At 38.6% G+C, this 24,665-nt stretch overlaps 1 protein-coding gene across 2 annotated transcripts in view; it reads right to left on the reverse strand.

Annotated features, from left to right (window-relative positions):
* The window catches only part of STARD13 (StAR related lipid transfer domain containing 13), a 312,260-nt gene that overhangs the window by 204,498 nt on the left and 83,097 nt on the right, over positions 1 to 24,665 (reverse strand). For both annotated transcript variants that reach the window (XM_080377503.1, XM_080377500.1), the window contains 2 exons: positions 16,007 to 16,153; positions 11,383 to 11,517 (listed from right to left, as the gene is read on the reverse strand). In XM_080377503.1, the coding sequence (XP_080233629.1) occupies positions 11,383 to 11,517; positions 16,007 to 16,153 (282 nt within the window). The remainder of the gene's footprint in view (positions 1 to 11,382; positions 11,518 to 16,006; positions 16,154 to 24,665) is intronic.

The raw sequence follows: 24,665 nt of genomic DNA on the forward strand, positions 1-24,665 counted from the left end.
CTCACCAGTAGTGCATTTACATGACCCAGTAGTTATTTCTCTATTCTACAGGTAACTCTCAAGACCTTAGAGAGAGTGAGGGGTTGTCATGGCACTCTCCAAACTATCAAGCTGCAACAAGGTCTTTCACCACCTCATACCAGCATACTCTTCACACAGTCCCTCTGCTGCCTTCTCCTCATCTCACCTCATCCAGGGCACGTGTTCTCTCTTCTCTTGCTTCTTCCTCTCCCACTTCTTCCTCAGCTCTCAACCCCTTAACAGAACCAGCCACAGCTGCACCTTATCTACATCGACCAACCCACCACCCCTGAAGCCAGCCCACAGCTGTATATTATCAATGATAATTAACCCAGCTTCATTCCTCTACATTTCCCCCTTTTTTCTTTTCTTTTTCTTAACATTTCATACTTTATGTTTTTAACAATCATTACAACCTTTTTACAAATAATTTTTTCATACAGTCCTCTATAATTCCTCTACAAGGCGTAACTCTTCTGAGACTAGAGCGGAGACGGAGCTCCATGAGAACAATGATGAAGGCTCCTGAGGAGCTGAGCTCTCACACTGTATTGAAGGCAGGGGGTGTAGAATCACAGAATGGTTTGGGTTGGAAGGAACCTTTAGAGATCATCTAGTCCAAGCCCCCTGCAGTGAGCAGGGACATCTGCAACAAGATCAGCTTGCTCAGGGCCCCATCCAACCTGACCTTGAACGTTTCCAGGGGCAGCGCATCTACAGCCTCTCCAGGCAACCTCTCCCAGTGTTTCACCACTCTTACCATAAAAAATTCCTTCCTTGCACCTAGTCTTAACCTACCCTCCTTAAGTTTAAAACCACTACCCCTTGCCCTATCGCTACAGGCCCTACCAAAAAGTCTGTCCCCATCTTTCTTATAAGCCCCCTTATAGAAGCCCTGCACCTCATCTGGTTCTGGATGTGCTTGGTGACTCTGGGTCAATGGGAGACTTGGGGACGTACAGCTGCCCCATACTCCCGCCTTCCCATGGACACATGCATAGGCCTCACTCTGAATCGGAGACTAAGTGGTGTGCAGCCCTGATCCCTCTCTAGAAGATCTGAAGCTCCATAGAGGCTTCTGGAGAAGCTAAACACAGTTCAGTTCCAGAACCATACAGAAAGCTACCCATGTAAAGGGAGTTACTGTTAAAAAACTCAAGTCCAACAAAACCACATATATAAAAATGTATATACAGATATACACGTGTATATATAATGTGTGTATATACATATACACATGTATATATAAAATATGCATATATATCTACCTTTTTTTCTATTTTCTTTTTTCTTTTTTCTTTTTAAATTAATGAGAAAAAGAAGCAGTTACAGAAACTGGTAATGAAAGTCCTGGGAAATGTTTTGGTACACCTGAGAGAAAAAAAAACAAAAAACAAACCAAACAGAGCTGCCTGAAAAAACTGTTCAGGTCAAGCAGAATCTTGGGCCTTCCTGCACCTGCCAGCTTTAGTGCACATCACTGACACAAAGGGCTGCATAATCCCACCTCAGTACTGCGAGATACTGTACATCCCAGGACAAACGGGTGGCTGTTGGGCAAAGATGCCTCCTCCCAGCAAAAGCACAAGAGAAAGTTGTACCTTGAGAGGGATTATCTCTGTTAGTGAGACGGGATGCATGATTTGCTGCATTCATTTGCATAAAAAATGCTCTCCCTACACATTGTGCCAGCCTCTGTCCCTGGTGTGTTATAGATGGAAGTCCCTTCTTCCCTAGCGTGGGAAATGGGAGAGAGCAGCCTACAAGCTCTCCAGAGTACAAAGAGCCTGGAGGCTTGTATTATGAGAGACCTTTGCACCACTGCTTAAGTGGGACTAGGGGTCTGACTACCCAAGCTCCAAAGCACCACAGAAACACTTTGACAGTCCAAGCAAGACACATTTTTAACTATGCACCTCTGGTAATACTGAATCTCTCCACTTTCCTCTTGCTGAGAACAGCTATTGTAAAAGTCAAAGGCACTAGCTCAATCCTGTGCACCATCCGATCAACATGCGAAGCAGCTGAGAAAACCCTGCCTGAATAAGAATGACAAGTTCCAGAACAGAGGCCAAGATAGTGAAATGAGTAATAGCTACACTGGAAGAGAAATGACTTTGATAAAGCTCTACACATAGAATATATTCACTCTTTTATTATTTTTTTTTCCACGCTGTTGTAACTAATATACCACAGGGTCAGAAAAAGAGTGAGCAACAACCTGACAGATAGGTAGGCAGATAAGGTACGACTGCACATACCTCCCCGAAGAAAACTGCGCTCAACATATCCCACAAACAAAAATAGACCAGACAGTCTGGTAGGGTCCAATCCAGCACATGCTTGCCAATCTCACCCATGGGACCTGGGGCACTCTATCACTTTGTCTTTTCTGTGGCTGCTACAAAACAGTAGGAAATTGTACTGTCCCCCAGTTAAATAAACAGTGTGTTGCATCTAAAAGCATGAGCCCAAAACTGCTGATATGAAACATGCAAACAGAAGAAGAGAGAAAATGTTTCCCTTTTGCACTTTGTCAAGTATAAAGTTAACTGGATAGAAGTAAGGTTATCTCTCTTTGTATTTGCATATGCATGGTATAATTTACTGGTATGTTCCTGATCACCTCTCGTTATGCATTTACAGAGATTCTTATTTTTACAGCTTGCATCCCACATGCACTGACAAAGATCCAGGACATTTCAGTCTGTCCTTGAAAAGCAATGGATTACTGAGTCTGGGTACTAGCACTAAAGTGTAAGTCAGCAATTTTACTGTCTATGATTAGTAAGACTGCACTGTTATGAAATGTGATTGTGTTCCTGCAAACAGTCCGTGTTATCAGAAACACAATACAAAAACCAGCACTGACGAGTACTGGTACCTGGCATTATAGTTTCTGCAAAATAATTCAGTTGGAAGACGTGAATGTTAACATAACAAGAGAAGTCATTCTAGAATACTGAATATTTCAATTTACATAAGGTAAATAAGTCTATAAAAGCCAAGTAGCATACATAGGCTTAATTTCGGGCGTATATACTAATTAATCCATGCCCATCTGCAGCTCTCATTTCATCACTATAGCTGGACCTAGATGGCAAGTCTCACTGAGTGAGCTTGGGACAGTTACTACGAGACAGGGACTGGGCTGGCTCAGAAAAGTGCTCACTCAATATATTTTTACTGGCAGTCTCTGCTCACAGGGTTTTAGTGAAATCACCACGAAGCCCAGCTGCTGCTGTCCCCTGTGGACCTGCTGGCTGCCCTTGCAGAGGTGGGTCACCCCTATTTCCCAACTGTTCCCGCAGTCACTTACTTATTCAAAGCTTTTCTTACAACATAAACAGACATTATCAGTTTGAACTACATAAATAGCCATGTAATGCCAAGCAATAAAAATAACCAGTTCCATTCTCCCAATGCAGATTTGGACTTCATATACCTTCTGAACTACATCAAATGTGACTTTGCTCCAAAATGAGCTGGAAACTTAAATTTTACTTTATATTGTATGCAAAAAAAAAGCATATAAATTATCTTGTCCACATCCATCCAAGAATAGTTAAATATTACAAAAATATTTTTCAAAGCCATTTTATGAATAAGGGTAAAGAAGCTCTTTCCTTTCTTACACAGATAACTCAGTAAGTCTGAATAAAAATACACAAAGCACGCCCCTTGCCTCCAAATAATCCTTGTGAAAATTAAATTTAAATAATCTGATGCAAAATACTGTGTAAAAAGGATCCCATTAATGTAATTTAGAATTAAATATTTTCATAGATTGAGCGATTTAACCATAACAGTTCAAGGTAATTTTAATTGCTGTTTAATTCATTTAATAGCTACATTAGGATTATCATCTTCAGCAGATTTCAACATTTTTGTCAGAAAAAAATAGAATTGTGCAAATAATTAAGAAAAAAAGTAGGTTATGTATTTTACTTACGGAAAATTGTGAAATTCACCAAACTAGCCAATAAAAACTTTTTGGTCAGTTCTGAAACACACCACAATTTGCTCCTAGATGAATCAGAATGATCTAAAAGATTGCATTTCCTTGGAACAGACACTAACATCTCAAGGGTCTCATCAATCAAGGTGACACAGGCTTTTCAGTCCATTTGGAGTTCACGATTACTACCACCAAGAAATAAAACAACCCCGTTGGTAACCAACCATCTATATGCAGAATAGTTATGGTGCAAGACACTGGAGTCTCCTCACTAAAACACTTCGAGCACAATTCAAAAGGTACGTGGTAAATCAGAATAAATAAGATGACCTGTAAGTGTGCATTTGCAAAAGCTTTTGGGTTATGTGTGTTTGGGCCAGCTTCTGTTTCTCTGGCCTGTTCTTGTGTTAGGGAAGACACAGAACAGAAAGAAATTGCAAATAAACCAACCCCTTTTTAATTCTAATCAGATAAATGCAAAAGCCAGATTCCAAGGAGAAGCTGCAATAAAATTAACAAGTAACAAACCTGTCCTCCCTCAAAACATCATTTGATAATAACATGATAGCATTTCTTACAATTTTTATATATATATAAACATTGCAATGCCAAGTTTAAAATTTCTAAGCATTGTTAAAAGGGACTCACAGCTCAAGATGCCATTTCTAAAATGGAAAGGCAGTGGTCCACCTATTTGCCATCTAACCTCTTTCTTGATGATAATTTTAGATATAAAGACCAGTAAGAATGTATAATGAAACAGTTTGTTATTAGCCAGGTCTGATAAACTCAGTAACTATATACTATTCACCTACCTTTTCTAATTCAATGTCTCCTTCTGCCACCATCAGAACTGAACCCCTGAGACAGACAGCCTTTGGCATCAGTCCTGTAAATGCTACTCAGACACTCAAGTATTGCTCAGTGAGATGGATTTTTAGCATTCACTGTTTTGGTATATTCACGTTTTCTTGATCCACACAGTCTGATCCTATTTCTACTGAGGTTTCATTGACCTGCAGAGATGGGCAGACTGAGAATTTAGACCCAGAATTCAGGACTGTTTAGAAGATGTATTAGATGAGATTTTAATTTGCTAGTTTTCCTTCCAGAAGTTTTTGAAGTTTACCTATTCACATACAAAATACTTATACTAAGCAATGCTAAAATGTATACGGAGCTTCCCCTTCCCCTGTTCTCTGAACTCATCATGATTTCAGTGTAATGCATAAGCACAATGTTGCCTGGTTCAGAGACAGCTTTGTGTGAAGATGACAGCTGATGGGAGGAAGGTTTAAAAACAAAAGGGAAAAGAGAAGGGGCTATGCTGGGGTCTTATGTTTGCAACCAGCCCTTGCTGGGAACAGACTTTGGCCACAGTGCTGTCAGGTGAACCAGAAACAAAGTGGATGAGGAAGCCTGGAGTATTAGTTATGTATATCACAATACATGGCTCTCGCTGTTAAAAATAGGAAGGAAGGAAGCCAGCCATTTGCCCTTCACTCCCTATTAGCTTGGGTTTTGCTAGAGCTAGTACCAGCTTTTCCTGGGACAATGAATTCCTCTACTACCAAGAAACTAGTTAATCTTAAAGCAGGAAAGATTCTGTCTTTCAGGAGCATTTGACCATCGCATTCAGAGGTAAGAATCCACCATAATGGGGTACAAGCGGAAGCAGAGTGGGTCACTTTACCTGACTTCCACCATGTCTCTGTCCCAGCAGTACTAAGTACTGAAAGCAAGAAGAAAAATTATCCAAAGATGATGTTTCAGACTACCTGCACTTACACTGGAAAGCTAATTTGCTGACATCATTAATGTCAACATTAAGGACACACAGGAAAACAATCTACGTGACTAAAGGACACAGTTTGACATTCTTTTTTGTAAGAATGGGAACACTTGGGGTTAGCACTCTTTATGAGGAAGTATGGTTTGGTAGCAAAAACACAGACTGTGTATAGATTCTGCTCTTGACCATGCTGCAACCAACCAGTATGACTTTGAGGAAGTCAGTGAGGATCCAATTTCTACAAAGATTTCTGCATCTCTCATCTGCATGAGCTATGATACTTTTACAAGCAAATTCAGTCAAAGTATAGACAGAAATCTTCAGCTCCAACAAAGCCAAATAACTGTGCCTTCAAGCACACCATCTCTGTAAGAAAGCAGAACATCAAACACTATGTCTCCATCACTCAGGTCTAGGCTTCTTATTTCATCTTATTGTACTTCATGGGTCATACAAAGTGGCCTGACAACAGAATAGGCAGAGAGCTCTCTGAAGTAAGAAGTCTCTGCCCAGAGGCTGCACTCGTCTTCTCCAGGCTTTACTATCAACTTTGTCAGTAGGGGGCAAGGTCCCAGGAAAGCACGATCTGCCTAATCTTCACCTAGGGAAACATACCCTACTAGATAACGGACATAACTGCTGTTGTAAATTGTACCATGAACTGATAAATTTATGGCCATGTCCAACAGTGATATTGTGTTAAACTTATTTCAGAGCCAGGTTGTATATACACTTATCTGCTAATCTCAGTAAAACGAAGACTCTGCTTACATATTTCATGGAGAAATTAAGGATTAGCCTAAGGTTTGTAAATGCTTTAAGATCCCCAAATTCTGAAAGAATGCTTAGTAGAAATACAAACTGTTATGAGTTGCCACACTATAACTTCCTTATGCACTGGACGTTTGCAGCTATCTGATAAAAGGCTTGCCACATGCTCACTAATGGAATAATCTGATCCCTGCTGGTCCAGGGGCAGCAACATTTAACAAGTAGTACATGAGAAACACTGATTTTCCTTCAGCTGTTTTTACTTTTGAATTTCTCTGGCCTCAAACAATGTGAAAGGGTCAGGCAAACATCACACTGCCATAAACAATGAGATAATGACTACTATAGTAACAGATTACAGTATTATTTGGTTTACATTTCTAAACAATGTCGGAAGATAACAGACACCTCTGAAACTTCTGACCTAAACTCTGAAACACTGTTTACAGCATTATCTAGCATTTCTCAGAAAGAAAAAAAAAAAAGAAAAAAAAAAGAACATCTTCTTAAAAGAATCACAGTGGGTTACAGTCACGTGGGTTACAGAGCAGGGTTTTGCTTCCCGTTTTCTGAATCAAGCAGCTTAGCACAGATAAACTATAGCCCACAAAGTTTAAGGTACTAGAAGCTGACGCTGATGCTGAAAGAAGCAATCATCCTGTCTCATCCCCAGCCACTCTGACCCTCTCTTGCACCAGCCTATATGTTCACGTGGCTAAGCAGTGCACCAGACTGAGAATCCAGGTTAAGAAAAGGCCCAAACCTATAAAATGGTTCATTTTAGCCCTGTTAGCTTAATGTACTCAAGCTATTTATGGAACTAAAGCATAAGAAATCAAACTATGCTCATCAACTGTACTTAAAAAGAAAACATAAAAGCAGACTTACTACAGATACAGGAGAAAGCCCACCTTGTAACCAATATATGAAGCTTTGTTTTGTCAATTCAGAGAGCGCATACTGCAGAAGATACTGTGTTATCTGCAAGAGCTAGAGGGTATTGACTGATGGGGTTTTTAAACCACCTGGTATTAGAGTCATAACTTAGACCATCAGGATCTCACAGTTTGCTCTGCTCACTGCATGGAGAGGCAGGCACTGCCCATCAAATGCCAGACTATAACTTATATGTCATGGGAGGGATTTAGCTTACCCCGCTCTAAGCACCTATGCCTCAGCCAGTCACCTCTTCAGATACTCAACCAACATCAGCACTTTGAAGGCACAAAGCATGTCAAACAAGTGACCTACATTCAGGCAACTCCTCAGTGTGAGATGGCTCTTGCTGTAGCAGTGCTTTATTCTCTTTGTTCATGGAATCTCTGTGGTGTAGATGTGGACACTTACAAATGCCAGCATTTGTCAGGTGAAACTTTGGTGTTTGTCTCTCAGGCACCTGACTTCCCCAGCATCTTCAATACGTGTTTCCTTTAGTACCTCACATATAATGTTTCAGTGAAACATGCTTTGTGGGAAAAGGAAGGAGGGGAGACATGACATGACACACCATTACCCTAAACCTGTGATTTTCACTATTACTCTATCAAAATGTTGTAACAAGTGTCAGTCATCTTTTAACAACTTATAAACAGAATACCTACTGTGACACAAGTTTGCCAAAGAAACCTTCATTGCACCTTTTAAGCTGTCAGCCTAGTTGGTATCCATGAAAGTGGGCAGCTAACATCACTGCCTTGTATTGACAACTGAAGAACTGTGTCCTGCATAATTCTTTGCATATTGCTCCTGAATGAAAGCATTCCTGCTAATTCTAACATTGGTCTTCGTTATATTTGTTAACCTTACTAGATCATGGAGTATGTGGTTCTCTAAATGCCTGGGCGACAGATAAGCTCTTTTTGTCCTCTTTGCTCCTAAGAAATTGCAAGAGAAGAAAGACTAGCTCATCAGAATACGAGTCTGATCTATCTCTGTGTTACTCCCAAGTAATATATTATACCACTTGGACCATGGGAGTTAAATGGATGCAACCTGGGTGTGACACAGAAGGAATTAGGCCTTTTGTCACTTGGATCCATCTCCTTTACTATAATAAACGTCACTTTGGCATGCCCTTTTTAAAAAATATGGAAAAGTTTGTATCTTAAGGATTGGAGAGACATGACAGACTCATGCAGACTGCACGCCTGGAGCTAGACATGGTGTTATTTGTATTCACCTGCAATACAGCACATACACCAAAAGCAGCACTTTAAAGGAAGTAGAATAATCTGCTCTCCTGAATGACATTTTCAAACACGCAGTTTCAAAATTTATCCCTAATTTAAACCACTGGTCAATTAAAAAAACAGCCCATTAATTTCTAAAAGAATTCTGTACCTTCAGTACGTTTCTAGACTAGAGAGTGCCCTAAGCAAGAGCAGTACTTTCTGCATTACACTGCTGTTCCTACAGTATTACAAGAATGTTTGATACAATACATGGACTGCACCGATGGAAGATGCACGGAACTGCTATTTATTGTACAAGTATTTCCTGAATATCAACAAAAAGATAAATGTAGACTTCAGAAAAGGAAGAAAAAAACACCCAAAACTTACTTTCTCTGCCTGCTCTCCCGCACACTTCTAGCCAAAACAACAGTATTACTGCAACATCACTTCAAAAATATTTACATAGTGTTAGTAAGAAGGTAGTTAAGCAGTGATACTTGCACATGCCCAAACATTTGGCCAAGGCAAAACCAAATAAAATTGGCAATTATCTTTTTACTGAATTCTACTATCTATTTCAACTAGAACCATAACAAACCAGAATAAAGCTTTGTACTTTTACAGAAATGGAAAACAAGCTTATTTTCTAAGGAAAGGAAATAGCTAGTGGGAGGACAATAATTTTTAAATTAGTAACCAAGTGGAGCTCACCTTTGAATTTTGATTTTAGTGATCAAAAGTAGGCCCACGCAATGAAATACGGAATTTGTGTGGTGGCATGCATATCATTCCTTAATAGATGAACAGTATGAGAGTTTTAAGACACCTTTAGTATAATAGATTTTGCTTTAATCAATATTGCGTAGATAACTTGAAATAAGCACCTCATCAGGAGAAAAAGAACTGCTGAGCTATTGACATAAATGTGTAATTATTGCTAAAATCTATTGCCTTTGGGACTGGAGGAATGGAGCGTGGCATATACAATGCCAATATCTGAAAATGCCTCGAGCTGTTTGTGGATGAGACGCTAGCAGGACTGATATGCATGGCAGAAAATTTCCAGAAAGCGTGCTTAAGAACAGAGACAACACATGGATGGTAACACAGGCTAACAGGGAAGTTTAAGTATGGCTTTTGTAAGCCAAGTTCTTTGAATGATCATGCAGATATGGGTGATTTGGCTGATACAATGTACTTCCGTTTCAAAAAGCTTCTGATGAAGTTTTCTGTCAGACTTAAACTATGCTGTCAAGGAAGAACAACAAAAAAGATGTTAAGAAGTAAAAATGTCTTTTCATTGCTAACTAAGAGTGGAAAAAAAAGGTTGGGAATAATTGGTTGCATTCTTTTATGGTGGATAGATATTACCTGACAGTCTCACAGATGTATGTTCAATATACTCATAAATTATCTGGAAAATGGAGGAATAAAAAGGGATAGAGTTTTCTGATGATATTAAATTACAGAGGTTAATAAAAACAAAAACTGACTGCCAATTGCTGCAAAAGGACTTCAGGATGCTGAATGAGTGCAAGATAAACAGGCAGATAAAATTCAATACCACTAAATACAGTCAGACACACTTAAAAAAACAATCCAGTGTCAGGTATTCACTAGTTCCTACAAGATTCCTAAGGTTCCGTTTTTCACAGTACAAGAATTACACTCAAATTAATAATCCAGTAGCAAATTTACAAGAAATAGGTGGTTTTTCACATATTCCACAATTAGAACTTTGAAACTCATTGATACAAGACGCTTTGAATATCAAAAGAAGAAATTAATACAAAAGACAGAACTAGTAGCAAAAAAGACCTTGGGGACTTTTAATCACAAAATTGCAATACAGTGTTCGGCTTCAACGTGTCTGCATGATAAATACCTCAAAGGAAGCTGAGATGGATTGCTATCTCTTTACCCTGTTCTTGCACTTCTATCCTGAACATCTAGCATTGGCCACTGCCAACGAAAGGATACTGGACTATGAGTACCTTTGATTTAATCTAGTGCAGCCATTTTTTATGTTGTGTGATGATCATGGACACTGCTGGCACTCAAATAATTTAAAACAGAGAGACAAAGCCCATCTGCATTTTGGAACCAAGACACTGATCCTGAAATAGCTTACAATTAGCTATTGAGAAAGTGAATCACCGCCTTTTGAAAAAACCTTCTGATTTTAACAGACTTGGATTGCAGACTACAGCATCACCTTGTGAAAAAGCCCAAAATAAATATTTCTATTATCAGTTAAAAATAGGGAATAAAATAAGAAATGAAGAAAAAGATGCAGTAGTGGCTCTGATGCCCGGAATCCAGCCATGTGCAACCTCCAGACAAGAGATATTACTCTTTACAAGCACCTGCTTCTTTCCATTGACTGTGAGAAGGCAATCCAAGTGACTCATTCAAATGTAGAAGTCTTCATTAGTGTCATCTAAAGTCAGATTAGATGAATCCCACAGCCCCACAGTCTCATTTACTCAAGACTGACTTAACTTTTATCTGTACCTGTTTTGCAAACCAAACTCCACCGTGTAGTTTAATATTTGCAGAACATATTACCTCTCAGAAAAGCAAGGACAATTTTTAATGATAAACAGTAAATTTTGAGGTTACTGTAGTCAGCTAGAGAATGTTATAAATATGCTTTAGCTACTTACATCAGTTTTAGGTCGTGCTCCAGCTGACACTGGGTAAGGTGAACAGTCTTGATCCTGGTAGTTTGCTCTTCTATTTTTCCAAGATCCCTTTTCTTGATGATCTCCATAAAACCTTGTCTCCACTTGAACAGGGCACTGTAAGAGAATTTTAAAAACCCTGTAAATAAAGGCAAGTCATAAATATTTTTAATGTGAACTGCAAGATAAAAACATTGGAATTTTATCTCTTTAAAGCTTTTTTTCTGTGATTTATGGTAAACATTTGGCCTTAATTCTTTTTTTCTTAAAACCACCTGCTGCATCATTTTTACATTTTGCTAAATTAGACATCCAGCTATTATGTGAAGGGGTTTCCTTAACAGCTACTATACACAACTGGAGAACGAATAAACAGTAGCACACCTTCCTAAATATCAAGAAACTGAATCACCTCTACTTCAGAAAGAGAAATGGTTTTATTCAAATTATTAAAACTATCTTTTCACTTTATTTCACATTCATTTTTCTAACTTAAACAGAGACCCAACAAATTCTCATTTTCAAATTACAGACTCTGAACCTTCCAAACCCACTTTTCCTTGTCCCCCAAACCTGGGGAGATCTCACTTGATGGCTCCACTCACACGACGCTTTTTAAATGATGTGAGTCCTAACTCTGGTCCCACAGGTACCTAGCCAACACTGAATGCAATGCCTGTAAGAGACCAACTGCCCAACATTCCCCCACCTGGTTCACCTCCAAAGAGCAACCAGGTGTGTGAGCAAGGAGCAACTCATGCTGCAACCCAGCAGGATCTGTGCTGATAACAATTGGGGAACCAGGATCATGAGTGTGCTGCACTGCAGAGCAGTTCCAGGCTGTTGGGTACAATCAATCAAAATGAGCCCGTTTTCTGCTGCTCCCCTTCACAAGAGGACAAATTTGCTGCCGGTCTTTAACAGCAACTGTCTGATTCTCAGGTAGCTTATTTTTAGGGATGTAAAAGAAGGAGGCTTTGAAAAGCTGACAAAAGAATCTTTATGTGGTGTCCCCCCCCAATTGGGAAATAATATACTACTGCAAAAGAATTAAGAGAATGTGTAAGTTAAAGGTAAAGTTTTGTTCAATGGAAGTCAAATCTCTAATGTAAGATGAGGTAATCAAACAGGATTTCTCTGTCACTATCCATGAATGATAAAGGACTAAAACTGAAAAGTGTGATTCTCATTCTTCAGCTCTGCTGTTCTTTCTGTACTGAAACAGAGTACTAGGCATCAAATGGAAATACACTGTTTACAGCAGGAATGTTTTGTCTCTACTGTCTCATTTACAAAGTACTACCCCTTCCATATTGCTAAGAAAGACTTTTTCCATAGAAACAGTACCAGGTTTAGAGCAGCAGTACTATTAATTGCAGTTTTCCAAAGCTAGCAGTTTTGCTGTTAGTATATTCAGAAAGCTCAGTGTTTTGTATTTAAATCATGTATTTATAGTATTGGTGAGAGAATATTTCAGAAAAATGTTTGATGGCAGATAATTATTTTTAATATCTTTTCTGGATCATCCAGAGTCATCCAGCCGGCGCTAATGCCCCATACTATTGCTCTATAAAAAACTGACCAGCAGTAACTTGCAGTTTACACAGATGTAAAGACAGACCACCTCTTACTATTTGTCTAAAAGTTGTTACGTTTTAGAAAACACCTTAAATTTGTTCACCAAAATACTGCAAGACCCCCTACTCTCACCCGGTAAGTCCAATAACATTTATTCACTCAGTCTATTGTAGTTAGCAAATATTTAGTCTTCTTCCTGTAAAATTTTTGTTTAATCAACCACTATTAATAAACAAGATACCTTCACAACAGGAACATTTAAATAATAGTAAAATATCAGTTACTTCCATGAACAAATAATCCTTCAGTAGAAAACCAATTGGCTCAACCTAGCTATTAAATTACATAATACATTTCTGAGACATACCATTTGCCCTAAGAAATAAATATTCTGTCATCTGTTAAAAATTGCCCACACTCTCAAGAGACCAATTTCCAGAGCAGCAGCTCCAACAAGCATGTTGCTACTCATACAGTAGTCACCTACTTTGCAGACCTCAGGTCTACAAGTTGTCCTTGTTATCTGTGAGCACTTCACCAAAATAATTTTCAATTATAATTTCTTGCATCAGTTCCCAGTTTATATAGTCAAAATAGGATAAAAACTTATGAAGAACCCATAAGTGGTTCATCATTTTATAGAAGCCAAATTTACACAGTTACTAGTAAACACGTCTGAGATAGATCTTCCTATTCAAATTTCATTGTGAGTGACAAGAATAAAACATTTTATAAGTGTGGAACAAATTACAAGCTATTGTAAGAAATATGGACCAAATGGGATGAATTGATAGAAGATAAATTACTCGTGCAACTTGTATGAAAAAAAGCATTTCTTCCACTGCAACTGTGATTTTGAGATTTGCAAAATCAGTTTCTTCCCACTAAATTCACTGAGAGATTTAGGAGGATGCATTTCTCCTCTTTGACTATATAGGAACACTAAGGTCAACCAATTCTCAGGCAAATTATTCTTAAATGTTTGAATTAGGCAGATCGTACCCTTGTCCTACAAATACCTTTGCAGGAGACAGCAAACGGTGTCCCATCAGTTCTACAACAGATTGTCCCTACTGTTTTCTTGCTCTGATCTCGCTGGTCTCATCAGGAAGACCTTTGTGTTAAATGACCTATCCATCTCCTGTAGTGAAATTAGCTCTTGGATGTTTAAAGGATGTTTCCAGTCTGCCACATAAGGCCACAATAAAAATGTGGCTGATTCACATGTTTGCCTGTCCACAGACAATTAAAATTAAACAAGCCTCCTGCTTCAGAGAGCGAAGAAAACGTGGCCTGATAAAAAGCAGTGCAAAGTGCTCAAATATCGTATTAAGGATAATTTTGGCATTGATGTTAGAAGCATCCTTGAAACCTTTCTGTACTTATCCAATATGCAACTATTGGTAAGGGAAACGATTGTGCCAAGACCAGTCAAACTGGCTTGGAGGTAGTTTTATCAGCATAGTATGCATGACCGGGTTTGTAGCACTAGCACAGGCTTTTAGTGGTGGAATATTGTCCCAGAAAGAAGGCTGTGCCTGAAGTCCTGGCCTTTGTACTCAGAAGATATTTTGCCACCAGGCTTCAGTAAGAGAAGCACAAGCATCTGGGATGCTGGTGCTGGCATTCTCTATGCAACCACTTCTGATGATGCTGTTCTTAAGTATCAAAGAGCATTTGAAAACATTGCCTATTTGGATTTGTTTTTCTGCTGTCTACATGCTACCTGGCTTTCATTGAATGCAATGGATTTGAAGTCCAGTGTCCTATGGTGTTCAAGTCACCCTGGAAAAAGAATGATGCCTAACCAAACCATGGCCTTTGCCTTAGTAGAGTAGGCACAGCACAGCCATAAAATCACAGGCATCTGGATCACTGGTTACCAAAAACAGACAGCCTCACAATGGCAAGTGCTTAAACTTTGATGGCTCAGATTTTACTTTCAGGCAGAAAAGCAGACTACATTGTCACTGTATTTTGACAGAAGACATTGAGCAGAAGACGACAGAACACTGTCCCTTAATAGCAAAGTTAATGATGAAATTAATTCAGTTGGGCAGAGCTGGTTCTGACTTGCTTCCATGTACAGTAAGAAAGAAATGTTACTAACTCTCCACAGAATATGAAAATACATACTGCAAAGTGCATCACTAAGATGCAACGTTCTGAACATCCCACCTTGAGAGACATGACCATTTACACTGCGATCCACACAGGCATTTATCTAAAGAATTTACTTATACAAAATGAAGCAGCATTGAAACAGTAGCAATGGCAAAGGCATTCGAACAAGCTCACCTTCCAGGACTTCAAGGCAGCAGTAACATTCAGAGCTGCACATCCAAATAACTCTGTCTTAAGAACTCATTTTAATCATAGCCCACAGCAGAGAAAAAACACTCCTAACTTCTCACATTGTTCTATCTTCAGTTACTTCCTTTTATAAAAAACCTTGCTTATTCCAAAATTACTAAAATAATATCATTGCTCCTCAATCTCATCTGCCTTCAAAATAAAAGCTTGGGAAACTGTGTGAAATCAACTGATGACACCTGTCAACATAAAATATTCTTAACTAGAGGAATGCACCTCTAAATCAAGTATTCAGATAAAATAAACAAAAGTATTAATTCAACTCTTAATGAAGATACATAGTGTTTCTCTTGCTCTTTAAATAAATATAGCAAGTATAAATAGGCTAGCCCTGGAACTTTAAATTAACAATATTAAATCCTGAAAAACTATCAAATGCAACCATCTGGATTCAAATTCCCCTATAAAAAAGGTGTTTAATGATTTTAAGCCATACTGATGGAAAACATACAAGTTTCATCCTATGACATCTCTGGTTATTTGGCTCTGGTTGTCTAATATTAAAGATTTTGTTATTACTGAGTGAAAACTAAGTTAATTCACCCTTGAACTTGAGCTCCTCAGCCTATTCAGAAACAACCAGATCTGAAAACCATGCTTGTTGAGCATCTAGCGTCTGATAGCTAAATGTATCATGCGACACACACATTCTTACCAGTTGCTTGTGCCTTTTGGTAGAAGGAGTACTGGAGGGAGAAGAGCCAGCACTCAGAGCTTCTTCAATATCTAAGTTCAACTGTTCCAGTTTCTTCATAAGACATGACATAGAGTCTGGCCATTCAGATCCTTTTTCTGGTTGGGTCTAAAAGAAATCAAACATATATGAAGTCTTAAAACACTCAAGCTTTTTGTAACTTAAGACTCTCATTCTTCTTCAAGCCCTCAAAGAAAGAAACTGACCATTTTTTTCCCTGTCCTTGAGTAACTTTTCTCCATTTAGAAAGCTTCAATTGTCACTCCATTCCTGCTGACACATATTCATAGCTCAAATTATCACACTCCACTTCTGTATATCTGAATGGCTTTCTAACACTTCATCTTGGGTGACCCACTGCCAGCTCAAGCTAAGAACAACCAAAACCAAAGTGACTTTAATGTCTCCTCCCTAAGCCACTTCTATTTCAGCATCTCTCCGCTGATTCCTTGCTGTCAGTAAGAATCCAAGCATTGAAGTTCATCACGTGCACTGTATTTTATTCCTTACTATAATTCCAGACTTTGTCAAAACTTGCAGCTTTCTATTGCCCATCTGTTAGGAATACTTCATTGGTCCCAAACACATTCTGTTTTCATGGATGCACCTTCCCCTTTTATCTGAACTGCTTCATTGTAAAATGGAAACATTAATCCATTGTAGTGTAACTGCCAAAAATACTTTTCTTATTCCTCGGTTTCCTCAAAGTCTTTTCCAGCGAAAAGCATCTTTCCATGGCAGTCCTTGTGCATGCTGCTGCATCATATCCAGTTTTCCTTATTCAAATCACTTCTAATGATCCGCAAAAAAAATACAGTCACGCTGGCCTCCCTGTCATCATGGGCAGCTACTGCTCCCCAGATTAGTCTCTGTCCTGAAGCTACCTCAGTTCTTTCATCTTTATTACTTTCACAAACAATATATTGTCTTTGCACAGAAGATAATTTCATAGCAAACAATTCTAACAGACTGAGCACACAAACAGTAATGCTGCATTGCCATCCTGCCAAAACCCTAAAAGCATCACACCAACACTCCACAACACCTAGGGGAGCTATAGGAATAGTAATTATTCTTACCTGATAAATCTTTATAGTGATTTGTTTCTTCATGGGTGTTTTGCAAGTGGGACAGAGATAATTGTAATGTTCACTATCATAGAAAAAAGCTTTACAAATTGAATTTGGGATGCTCACTCCAGTATTACACTGACATGTATTGCTACTAATGGAACTGCTCATCTTCACCACAGTAACTAAGAATAAGGCCCCAAACCATCAGACACCTGGTACCATATTACCAACAGACACATGTTCCCTTCAGAGGGGCTAGTTTTATCTTTGTAGGGTTTGTTTCAAAGCACAGAAAATTAAATATCCAATCTTTAGGTTTCCAAATCTTTATTTGGAATTTCCCAAATTTTTACCACCTCCTGAGTACTTTTTCCTGAAATGCTGTTAAAAATGCTAAGCTGTATTTCAATTCTGTAGCTATTACGATCATTTAAACAGAGACATTGATTGCTTCCCACTGTCTTCGTAACCATTTTAAAGTAAAATAGAGGATGTTCCATAGAAAGTATCAAAAGACACTCCTCATTCTAAGTGAGATGGTCATACACAGGAAATGCGCATGTTGATGTACGTCTACAACACTCATTTGTAAACAAAGTAAAGATTCTACATTTTCCTGTAGTTATGCTTCCTCATTTCAATACTAAAGAAGGCTCAAAAAAAAAAAAAAAAAGTCAAAACATGCAAACCAACCCAAACTCCAGCCAACAATGAATGTTGAAAGTCTGTCAAAGTCAAATATGAAGGTTCCGTTTCTCAACACAGTTAAACTATAGTTTAAGAAAAAGGAACTCTAAGAGTATGCTTTCTTACTTATCAGCGGCAAATGATCCTGAGGCAACAATTACCCAGGGAAATGAGTAAAATGTGTTGATTTCCATGAGCTATGCAAACATTGTACTTGCCAGGTGACAAACATCAAAGCTTACATTAGAAGTCTGTATTTTTGAGTTCACTAAGAAGTAGAAGGGATTTATACAAGTGCAAAAAGTCCATTTTCTGTTCCATGACAGAAAAAGGGGAGGGACGGGGACAGGGGACAACTGGAAATATGTCTCTAATTTAGCATTGTGCACAGAAAAGACAAAGATGAAAATTCATGAAGACGTTAAGAAAGGCTTCAAAATATTTCTAAGACACTCCAAATGCATATGTACATGCAAACATATGATACTGTGTTACAACAAAAAATACAGCTCCATGCATAGGGAAGCACACTTTGCCTTTACCTTGACAAACAGTTACCTGGGGGAACAACACTTCCAGCATTCACTAATACTCTGCAGTACATCTGTATGAGCCAAACTCCCTTATTTTATAAATTTGTTTTGCTTTAACAGAATTCAAACCACAGTAATTTCTTAAAAATGTAAGTCCTAAGGGGTTTCCCCAAACTATAACTTCTCCCAGCTTTCTCCATTCAGTTCTGCCTTTTTTAGTTCAGTAAGAGTCTATATTGTGTCTATTAAGGAGATGAGGAAAAAGATGGGTTTTCATTATCCTTCAAGATAAAGCCAAATGAGCCTAGTTAACAAATGCCATTCACTAATTGGAAATTTGGCAACAAAAGCACCATTTGGAACAAATGCTGATTGGCTACGTATTTCAAAGGTTGCCTGAAATTCCTGCTGAACAGCAAAAACATGATGCTACTTACATTCAAAAATATACAGCCTGCACAGTAGGATTTCTAACCAGTGAATAAATTCTGCCTAATCCATTCATACAGAACACAGCTCGCCAGTGTTCAGCTCTAGTAACTAGGCTGGACACTATCACAGTGCTCAGAAGAGCTGAATATCAGTGTATCCTGCCCATTGCAACTTCAGAGGCTGTAGGGTCAGACATCTTTGGAAGCTTTTGTGTCTTGCCCTTCAGGAGGAAAAAAAAAATTCATTCTAAATTATCTAAGAATCATGGTCTGCCTTATTCATTGCTTTTCCTCTAAAAAGGTGTACAGGAAGAACAGTCTTTTGCATATACTCTCAAGGTCTCCTTTCTTTGTTGGAGCTGTAGTCACACAGCAATGCACAGGGATGCTGTTATCTCTTGAAGTACCTGAAAAGCTTAGAGACAGAAGTGCACTACAAGAACACTTTCTGTATGTTACCTTGGAATACAGAATCATTTAGTTTGGAAAAGATCACCAAGTGCAGCACTTAAGATCAAGTCCAACAGTTAACCTAGCACTACAAATTCCATGTCCCTACACACCACATCTGCAAGTCTTTTAAATACATCCAGGGGTGGTGACTCAGCCACTTCCCTGGGCAGCCTGTTCCAGTGCTTGACAAGCCTTCTGGTGAAGAAATGTTTCCTAATATCCAATCTAAACCTCCCTCAGTGCAACTTCAGGCCATTTCCTCTGAGCCATAGAAGAAAGTGTGACCAGAGAATCTCTCATCAAACACATCTTCCACGGTGAAGCACCATTGTCTAGGAAGATCATGTCATAGATTAGACAGAGAATGACATACCGGCCTTGGAAGCGAATCCTCTGCCATCCATATAGCGTTCTCAAGTCTCACAAAACAGAAGTATCATCCTCTGTGCTAAATATAAAATTAAGTGGTATGCACTTCCTTAAAACAGTTACAAATGCAATTATGCTTCAGATAGTTATTGTATATGAAGAACTAACCCAACTGTTCAATATTTACTAAGACACATTTATCAGTCAGCTAAACATAAAATTTAGTTGTAGGTTGCTACTACTACAGCAACCAAGTTTTAGAACTGCAGGCTTATGTTACTGTTACATGTACACATTCATATCCAGATTCTGTGTTCACTTATGTAGCTGAATTAGGATCATTAACAAATTACAGAGGTAAAACAGTGTGCAAGGTTACGGTCCATCACCTGAACTATTACTTGCTCTTTCCTTAGACTGAGAAGTAAATACATTCCAGACATTCAGCTATTTATGCCTTTTGGACTGAAGCTTCTGCACCATGCTTTTCAGCCTTCAAGTGTTCTGAACTAAACTTATTCAGCAAAATAATCCCTGATAAAAGGCATATTTGTTTCAGTGTTTTGCCCATGAAGCTTATTGCAGTAGGCAAAACAGCTGCCAGCAAATCTAAAGTTAAATGGAAAGAATGTGGCAGAAATTAACAAATGCATATAGAACACTAAGAGGTCAGGGTTAACCCAGCTGCCAGACCCCATCCCATACTGGAAAGCAGAAAGGCTTCCAAGTGAAGGGTTATGAGAAAATTACACAACTCTAAATTTATCTGATAACTTGTGGCTTTCACTTCAGAAACCTTCAATAGGTCCAACTGTTCTAATAATTAATGTATTGTACAACTTCAAGTGATAAATTACTATCTCCAAATAAAAAAAATACCAATGCTATTTAACCCTCTTCCCTAATATTATATCGGTTTAGACAAAATTCTCTCTGATGTACAGCCTAGATCCACAAAGAATGATTTTGTGGAAGTATTTCAGAGACCAAATATCATATTTTGCTCTTGTGGCATTGATGAAGCTTCTCTGTTCTCAAAAGCAGCTCTGTGTTAAAGAAGGTCTCTCAGCCACTGGTGGCTTTGCCCACAGGGGCTGGGGGAGGAAGCCAGATCAATTCCTTACACAAAATCCTTCTGAAAAAGAAGTATTTAGAATACAAAGGACTCTTTTATTCTCAAAATAGATTTATGTGTGCCTTCTATATTGAAGATTAAATATTTCAAAGGGAATTTTCCCATATATCCCACTATAGTGTTGCTTAAATACTTACAGAGCTTTTAGATGGGTAACTAACTTGTGACATCTTTGTCCTGGAAAGCAGGTAAACTCTGCAGTTAGCACTGCTTCTGCTTTCTAAGAAAGCTTAGATGCTTTCTGCTTCTAAAAACTGTACCGCTATCCATCTGGAGTGATCAAGGGAAGTCTCTTCAATCTTTCAAGTCAGCAGGTAAAATGACACGCATAGCTAGGTTGCTGGGAAAATGAAAGCTCTTCAGGGGCATCATGTGAAATTCAGAGCAACATGGATCCCCGAAACATTCACCTAATGGTGGGCTACTAGGACCTCAGCAGTTTTTCCCCTAAGAAAAGGTACAGAAATACTAATATGAAGATGTTAAGTTAATCAGTTTTTAAGGAAATACCTTTTCCAGGATGAACCCTTTTCCCCCAAACCTATGATAATTACATTTAAATACACCTGTGTATAGAGCTTCATTTTTCCTTCCTGTCCAGTCACACTCTCCTTTGCACTTTCCTGCCCGAAGGTGTGCTGCCCCAAGCTACTGGTATCTTCAAACAGGTTTTCAGAAGTGACACAAACCATACCTGTGAGAATCTGATGAAACCTTCTAAGTACTTCATGCTCTAAAGCAAAAATAATAGTAATAAAAAAATACACACCCCACCCACCCCCACCCCCGATTTTTAAAGACCCTTAAGGCTCTTGCTGGCTTTTCTCCATTTCCCCTTACTGTGCCACCATGTAACTGACTTTATCTTCCTTCACTAAGCTCAACTGTGCATTTCTATAACCTCCGTGTTTGTGTTTTACTAAACCACTAGCTATATTATTGAATTATGAATACAGTACAAAATAGAAAAATATTGCAGAAATGAAATTTCAAGACATAGAATAATAATAATAAACACTTGGGGTTTTTTAATGATGAAAAGGTATGTAACATAGGAGAAAAGGGAACCCAAAGCAATGGTACCATACAGAAAATAATGTAACACAACCTCATTGCATGTATTTGACTGATCTGTTAAAGGCAAACTCGTAACAGCTCAGAAATAAGACTCTACTTTTCATAACAGCTTTTAATCTCTCAGACAGGGAATTGGTAAATTTGACCTTTAATCTGTAATCAATGCATTGATCTTGCATAGCAATAGTGTCTGTCATCTCTCTTTCAATAGTTCCTGCATGAATTTTTAAGAACTTTTGCTCTAAGTTAGGCAGGACAGGAGCTCTGGTACCAACAGTCCTCCAAATATTATTCATGGAAACACTTCTCATCTGAAGAAACCTGAGCTAATTCCTGGGACTGAAGGCCATAAGCTGTACCAGCATGGTGGTTCACCCAAGACAAGAGAGAGATTGGAAGGGGAAAAGAAATTTAGTTGAAGAAAAGATGTGGGGCAAAAAGTTTTGGAAAATAATTGCATAATACTGCAGAAGTTTTAAAGTGAAGTAGCCCAGGCAGCCTAGTACAAAAACTCTGTTGCAGGATTGCTTTGTTTCTAGTAAAAGCAACTAGATTCATATTGGACTTCTCATTTAAAGATGACAACTTAAAATGGCATGTTGTTGGTTTTAACATCAAATTTTAATTTGGGTTTGCTCCAATGATTAAATGATTTATTCTCCCAGTTCACAATGCCTACAGCAATTCTCCACCTTCTAAGAAATTATGATGTCAAGCAACACCGAATTTCACAAACAGGCTGTCTGACAAGCCTGTACTGCCGACACATGCTACGGAACTGGCACCCGAATGGCCAGACAAGCTGCCTTAAGTGACATCTGCTCCTACTTCAGCATATGAATTATCCTCTTGGGTTATCCCATCTTCAGTGGCTTCAGAGTGGGTGCCAGCTCATCATTTATCTATTCTACCATCTTCCCCACCTTGTGAGGTGGAAGAAGTGAAATGCATTTCTTGTACCCCAAACACCTGCTCTATGCAGTAGTCAAGTTCCCGACACCATCCATTTGCATTCAGTTTGGCATCATCTGCAACAGTGGTTGTATCTGCACATCACAATTAGTGCCCATGAATGTGAAAATGCCTTACACACACCAGTAAAGATGCATTTAACTACTTCTTCACCAAAAATTACTAACTTCAAAATACAGTAACTCTTACCACAACTTGGAAAATGTGACCAGTCTGTGCCTGTTTGTAGAAGGTTATCTTCCCACAGTACTTGTTGACTAAGCAATGGTGTATTTCAGACTGGGTTTCACGCCACTAAATCCACAAAAAGTTACATACTGGAATAGGTAACTTACAGATCCTTCTCCCCAGTCTGTTTAGTTGCACCTTTTGAGATTGGATAGAGCTTAATCTGTTTTCTTAAAGAAGGGTTATCTCTTCAGAAAACATTGTGGTTACAGCTATCCAGGATGTAGAAGAGCTGGACTCAGCACCATTTATGGCCTAATGCATTTTGTATCAGCTCCTCCATAAATGTAAAAATCAGCAGGGAAAGAAAAATATTATCACTTAAATACCAAGTACAAGCGGCTGTGCAGGAAAGTTCTACAAACAGGACTTCATCCCCAGACTACACATCTGAGTTGCTTCCATCACATGCAGTTTCTCCCTTAATTGTTCAACAAATCTTGAATTATTTTTGTACAGGCAAAGCTACAAGAGGAGAACCTGCGCCCATAAAACCTTACCATCAGAAATTCTTCTGGAAGGTAGAAAACACAGGCTAATGTCTTTTAAACAGTTGAGAGAGCTGAATCCTTCTCTTTTGGGGAAGATGAACCACTAAATTACAGAAAACAAATACAACACCTCTTTATTTTACAAAGAAAGCAGCAGCTGCCACTGCATTTTGTGGAAACCTGCATCCTCAGGATATATATGGAGGGCTCCATGTCTGAAGTGACTCATCCCACCTATGTGCTGCCTCCCTGCCAAGGTTAGCCTCACAATAAGCATCAAGCTCTTGGTCTTAGAACAAATGGTACAATTTTCACACATGCAGGAAAAAAACACACAGGACATGTTAAATTGAGAAAGCAGCTCAGAAAATAACAAAAAAACCCCACTTTATCAATGTCTGGCTAGCCTAATAATCAGTCTCAGATAGTCAGCAGCTGATGCCTGAAGAAAGGTTGTAAGAGCTGGGCAGTAATAACCTGGTGTTTTACACAGGGTGCTTTCCTAGTTTTCAGTACCATAAACTGCAAATTGTATCACAACAGTGGCAAACCAAACAGGACTTTCACATCAAGCAACCAAATTCCGCCCATGTCCTAAATTACTCTGGATTCAATCCAAACATTAAAATTCAGGTCTGTGTGAATTTTCAGATCATAGCCAACATAAGCATGACAAGGGCAGCTTCTCAGTTATGACATTCTCACTTAGACAAGCAAACTACAAAACGCTGCAAGGTCCACTGCTCCTTCTGAAACCTCCATCTTCCATTAAAGATGTGCATAGCCTGATGAAGCCTATTTAATTAAGAAATAACACGCTGTTCTGAATTCTTCAGTGATAATGGTTGAAGTCTTTGGTAAATAAATGGTCTAAACATTAGACCATTACAGCAAACAAATACTCTAGTCTGATCTAGGTCTTCCAAGATACAAATGCAAACCAGGTCATACTGCATCTTAATACAACAAGTAGGGAGGTGAAAAAAATTCCTGTCCAAAGAGTGAATGACTGCTACCTTGGCAGCTTTTAAATGCTAACAAGACTGAAAGCTCTAATGCTGTGCTTGCATGCTACATACAGCCATTCCTGTACTATACTAGTAAAGTAAGAAAATCTTTACGCATACTTGCTTCTTCCTTACCAGATCCTTTTCTTTTTCTATGTGGAAGT

Source organism: Falco punctatus, assembly GCF_963210335.1.
Source record: "Falco punctatus genome assembly, chromosome: 2".
NCBI classification, from domain to species: Eukaryota; Metazoa; Chordata; class Aves; order Falconiformes; family Falconidae; genus Falco; species Falco punctatus.